The sequence below is a fragment of the Morone saxatilis genome, unplaced genomic scaffold (assembly GCF_004916995.1).
Source record: "Morone saxatilis isolate NCDOM2014 unplaced genomic scaffold, NCSU_SB_2.0 Contig8, whole genome shotgun sequence".
In the NCBI taxonomy this organism is placed as follows: domain Eukaryota; kingdom Metazoa; phylum Chordata; class Actinopteri; family Moronidae; genus Morone; species Morone saxatilis.
In genome coordinates, this window is record NW_023340257.1 from 24,176,238 (window position 1) to 24,181,967 (window position 5,730).

The window sequence follows — 5,730 nt, forward strand, 5'->3', positions numbered from 1 at the left end:
CAGGAAAGCACATCAGTCTTGTGTGTGTGTGTGTGTGCGTGTGTGTGTGTGCGTGTGTGTGTGCGCTTACTGCATAGTCCTCAGATCTTCTAGTTCCAGTTGGATGATATCACTGTTTGATGTAGTCCTTTAAAAGACATCAGAGCTCTGTGTGTGTGTTTGAGAGAGAGAGATCACTCTTAAGCAGCAAGTAGCAATAGATCCTCCCTGCACTGACACATCATCATCATCATCAGTACCTTGTCAACCCCTGGGATCTTCACACTGATAGGCATTTCTCTCTTTTTCTGAATCTCTGCCTCTCTCACACCTCATTCTACTTTCTCTTTCAGCCTTTTTTCTCTTTCATCTCTCCTTTTTCATCTATCCTTCCCTCCCCCATCTTTTTTCCTCTTACTTTCAGCCCTACTTCTCTCATAGGACGGCGTAATGAAAACAGCACAGTTAAGACACAAACCCAAGAGATAATCTTCTTGAAAGACCTGTTGACTTATAAATCCATGTCGTCAGTAAACGTGCTATGTTAATGTTTTTAAGTCCAAGAGAAGTTCCTTTTTTTGTCAAACTGCCTGTCAAATGGATTAATATTTCTTATTATGGTATTAAAAATTTTTTTTAAAGATGCATCCGAAATGCTCCTTTAGTCTCCTACCAGGCCAGTGTACATGTTAGACTGGCAGCTGAGTTCATTGGTTACAAGTCGAGGACAGTCAGCGTTTTGTTACCACACCATTCGGCATTTAAACTAACCAATCATGACACCGACAGGAGAGTTTTTAAGCTGTTCCAAGTGCTACAAGCTGGCTAACTACCCGCAGTATCTGTACTTCTGCTGCATTAACCACTGCATGCAGTGGTTTTACAGCCATTTTGCCACCACTTACACTTACAATTATGTGTTTATTCCCAAACTGTCCTCTGACTCATAATTCCAACTAAATGGCATATGTGAAAGGTGTTTCACACTTTTGTTGCCTGTACAACATGGCCAGAAGGCAGCATTTTTCCCTAGGTGGATGTTTGTTTTGTGGCTGGTTCAGCACGCCCATGTGCTCTGTGTATGTATGCGTGTGAGTGTAAGTACTGTATAGCTCATTGGCATGTGCTCATACATGAAGGCACCTCCTGTGGTGCTCTGAGAAGAAGCTGTCCTCAGTGATCCTCAGCAAGGACACTGTCAGTAAAAACAACAGGCCGTCTTGTTCTTGTCCCAGACAGCACAGCTTTGCTTTGTTGCTTAGAGACTGAAATTGTTTGCAGAGATGCCGGCTGAACAAATATCATCCCTTCTCATTACGAGAAACATTAACTCCCAATAGGCGCTGCTTTCATTTTTTTCCTTTTTTCTCAGGCCTCATTAGCAATGCAGCGGGTAGCTTTTCTCTAATGGCTGAGGCAGGCGCAAAGGCATCTAAAGGCTAAAGCTCAAACGCTTAATGCCGTTATTCCCTCCGTGGGCCGTCATCTCTAGCAGGAAAGTCTTTAACTTGGCAAGTAAATGTTAGTCCATCTTGAGTACATTTTGTGTCATTTTGAATTGCTGTTTTTTCTAAGAAAGTTAGTGATGTAACGCTAGCTCTTTTTTGCCTCCTGTTGTGTGAATTACAGTAGTAGAAGCAGTTTGGTGTAAGTCTAAGAATTTTAAAGAAGCAAACCCCAATGCACAGAACGGGGTCTGGTCAAAGCAGCCATGAACTCGAAAGAGCTTTTAAATACTAAATGCTGAGAGCGAAAGCACAACAACAATCTTCCCCAGTGACAGCTTAGCACCAGTTTGCATCCTGTTACAGCTTATCAAAAACCTTCAAACAATACCCACGAGAGTTCAAGTGATCAAGAACCATTTTAAACACTCACTTTGCTACATGCTGCCATAAACAGTATTTAACTACAGTGGAAAGATTGTGTTGTATGTGGGACCTGCTTTGTTTGCACTCAGTTTTGTTCTCGTTCTTTCCCACCTTTACAGATAACAAGGGAAACGTGGTATTGTATCAGTGCACTGTTGCATGCTGGGAAAGTAGAGGTCACACTCTGTGCTGGTTTGGGAAAACAAGCAGGATTAGAGAGGCAGAATGATGTTAGAGGATTTCTCCTCACTGTCAAACACTCTCTGGTAGTTAGTGTGCCTCTCACAAATAAACACACACACTCTTTTCAGATCCTCGCTCTTCTTCCGTCCATTTATTTTCCTCTTTTGTTTCTCTGTAGTAAGATAAATGGCAAATCGGGTGAGAGACTAAGAAGAAGCAGTGATTGATACAGGGAGAGATGTGAGGAGAAGGGATGTTGGTGAATCCACAACCATTTAAAGAAAGGCTGAACTAACAGCAAGTGGCAAATGTGGAGCGAGAAGATGTATAATCACTGTTGGTCTGTTTGATTACATCTGTAAACTCTTGTTTAAATTCAGAATACGCAACACAACACTATATATGAGCCTTACTTCCCTCAGTGCTTGTCTGTTTATTCCTCATTCTGTATCCGAGCATATTGCTTTGAAGTATGAAATGTGTGTAAGTTCAATTTACATTAATATCTTTTGATTTACAGTTTCTGTGTAAGTCCTTTAAAAGTTTGTCAACTTAAATTATCTAAATTACAGGCTGCAAAATAATCACAATGTTTCAAATACAGTTGATATCTACAGTTGATACTGTTCTCTGATTAAAGCTTCACAGTTGCTGCTGGAAGGTCTTCACATGTAGATCCATAAACACTGCTTGGATTACTGCTGCTCGCTCATCTGCCACCTTCTTTCTCTCTCCTTTCTTTGTGTGTGCTTTCAGTTCAAGGTGGATGGCGAGTGGTGGACATGGATCGACTACGAGCGTTTCCAGGAGCTGGTCCAGGCTCACGAGGAGAGTGGGGGACAGCAGAGCTTCTCAGCCTTGGACTACATAGCCAAGACTCCCAGTTGGGCTCTGTTCGGAGCCCATGAACAAGGTTTTGACCCTGCTGACACGCGTTTCCAACGTCGCAACAAAACCAAAGACATTTCAGGGTGCTGATAGTTGAGAGAGAGAGAGAGAGACAGGTAGTATGAATAGATACAATGCAGATCTCTAAAAGATGATAGAAAGTAAAGTTCAAAGTTTTTATTCCCATCCTCTTTGAGTTTCAACGCTTCCTTTCGCTGAACGTTTTTTTTTTTGGCTATCCACAGCTGGCCTCATTCTTATGTGAACTTTTGTCATGTCTCTTCAATTTGGAAACCCAAATTTTATTGGCTTGACCTCCAAGATGAGCCAAAAACCTGCCAGAATCAATTCATTCACCCTTATTCTCTAGACATTCCCCATCACATTTACTTTAAGTGCTTCTTTTGTTTCATATACATACATAGATCTTTGATATTTCCCTTTTTTTTTTTTTTAGCCAAGGTCATTATTCTAATGTCAGTGGCTTTGATCTGTACAACCATCTGGCAGCACTTGGGAGGTTTTACACTGTGGATGCTGAACCTGGCTGTGGCTACATCAACAATCTTGTTACTGACATTTTTTTATGATCCAGGGTCTGCTGTACTGCTCAGGACGCGATTAGCATGTAAGGAGTAGCTCTTCTCCTCATGTCGTCTGTGAGAGCGGCACATCTTTCCCAGACACCTTTGCTCTTCCTCCCACTCATTAGGACAGTGGTTGTTTTTACTTGGCGGTGAGAGACTTGAGCTGTGTGAGAAGAGCATCAAGGCTACATCTCCACTGGGAGAGTCAAGCTTCTTATTGCACTCTTTGTCTTTTTTTTTGTTTTTTTTTAGTCCAAAGGTTGCACTGTTGCACTGTTGCACATTCCCAGCAGTGTCAGTTTTGCTTGGTTTCTATGCTCTGAGCCTGGGTGGTAGAAAATATTTCATCTTTTTAATAGTTTGGCCAGCTTTGCTTTAGATTAGTAAAAACTGGGTATTATTAAAAAAAGAAAATATAAACATTTTGGGTGTGACATCTTTTGCAGCAGGGGATGGATGATGTCATCTTTAATCTGTAACATGAATTGCAATCACCATATTCTCAGGCAATGTCAAGTCTCGTATCATTATATTGATACATCTTCTTAGTTAAATGGACGAAACGGGCACAAAGATAAATTAACTGCTGATGTACAACGCATTTAAAATACTCATCCAACACCCAAATGCATATTGTCTGATCTACCTTCAGCCACCATCCAGGATAAGAAGTGAGTATGAAGAACATCATCATGGGTGGTGATGTAGCATCATATTTGTCTAACTCGTGTATACCTCCAGAGTCCAGCGTGCCAGATTAAAGCCGTTACTGATATTTTAGTAAATCTAGATGTAAAAATCAAGTCCATTTTAATTTGTTTTATTTGATTGTGAATCCAGATGTAAACGTTTAAGTCCATTTTGTAATGTCTCCAATGTTGCAGCACCTCCCTGTTGGGAGAAATATCACTGTAATAAATGTATTTGGGATACTCTGCTTTGTCGTTTGTGAATTTCACACATACACCTAAATGCATTAAGGTACATGTGTCTCACTGTATTTTTTATACTTTTGTTTTTTACTGGCAACAAAGTGGCATGTTGACATTTTAAGACTACAATAATTATGGCAAAAGCTTTCTGGGCTGCACTTAGAGGCCAACAGGAGAGCTCTAATTGAACAAGGATGGAGGCAGAGGTGAGGTGGAGTTCAAAAGGGACACATCCATACAGTAGCTCCCATTACTCCTTTTTAAGTGTACTTAGATTGGTGTTGTAGTTTAGAAATGTAAAACTGCAGTAAGTTAATTATATAAGTGATTGAGCCAAAAGCTTTGTTTTTTGCCATACAGAGTTACAAATATGAATATTATTTGACACATTGTAAAGAGAACTTGCATTATTTAATATAATATAATGTCAGATGTCTACAGTTTAACAATAACATCATAACAGGGAAATCAAATAAACAATTCAGGTCTACTGAAGTAAGTGAAAAGGCTCCACAGCTCTTCTGATTATTCCTCCAAATACTTTAAGCAGCATGGCATCCTCAAGGGTTTGTTCCAGCTTTAGATATAATTATAATAAATAATGATAATAATGGATTAGAAGTGCTTTATCTAGATATTCAAAGCGCTTCAAGCAAAGGGGATAAACTCCCCTTACTCACCACCTATGTGTAGAACCCTCCTGGATGATCCACAGGAGCCATTTTGAACCAGAGAGCCACCAACATATGAGCCTGAGGTGGAGACGTAGGAAAACATTGAGGTACACTGGGGGATGATTATGTGGCTAGATAGATAGTCAGGACACCAGGGAACCCCTTACTCAAGTGCAATGGGAATTTTAATGACCACAGTCAGTCAGGACATTGGTTTAACATCTTATCCGAAGGACGAGTGCTTCTACAGCACAGCATCATTGGGATTGCACCCCTACTGGCCCACCAACACCACTGCCAGCAGCAGCTGAACTCTCACATCCAAGTACTAGCCAAGCTCACACCCGCTTAGCTTCAGTCATGCAAGAGAAGCAGGGTACATGTTGGTATCTGATTTTGTATTGATTATTTTTTCAATTATTTAATTTAAAGAAATAATAGGATGTCACATCGCACATTGGTTCTATATAAGAAAGCAGAATCAACTTTATGTTCCACTCTGATGAAGGTACCGTAGTGTTGGTGAAGTGTTTGGGGAAACAAAAAGACTAGACTGAGAGTTGAAGAGTTGTGTGACTTGATCTTGACTTCCATCAGTGTAATTACCATAGACAAA

At 40.5% G+C, this 5,730-nt stretch overlaps 1 protein-coding gene across 1 annotated transcript in view; it reads left to right on the forward strand.

The window, feature by feature from the left end:
* Positions 1–4,440, forward strand: part of tyw1 (tRNA-yW synthesizing protein 1 homolog (S. cerevisiae)) — a gene marked incomplete in the record, with an annotated part of 55,465 nt that extends 51,025 nt beyond the window's left edge. Inside the window, 1 exon segment of the mRNA XM_035680049.1 lies at positions 2,790–4,440. Within this exon segment, the coding sequence (XP_035535942.1) occupies positions 2,790–3,011 (222 nt within the window).
* Positions 4,441–5,730: the final 1,290 nt, after the last annotated feature.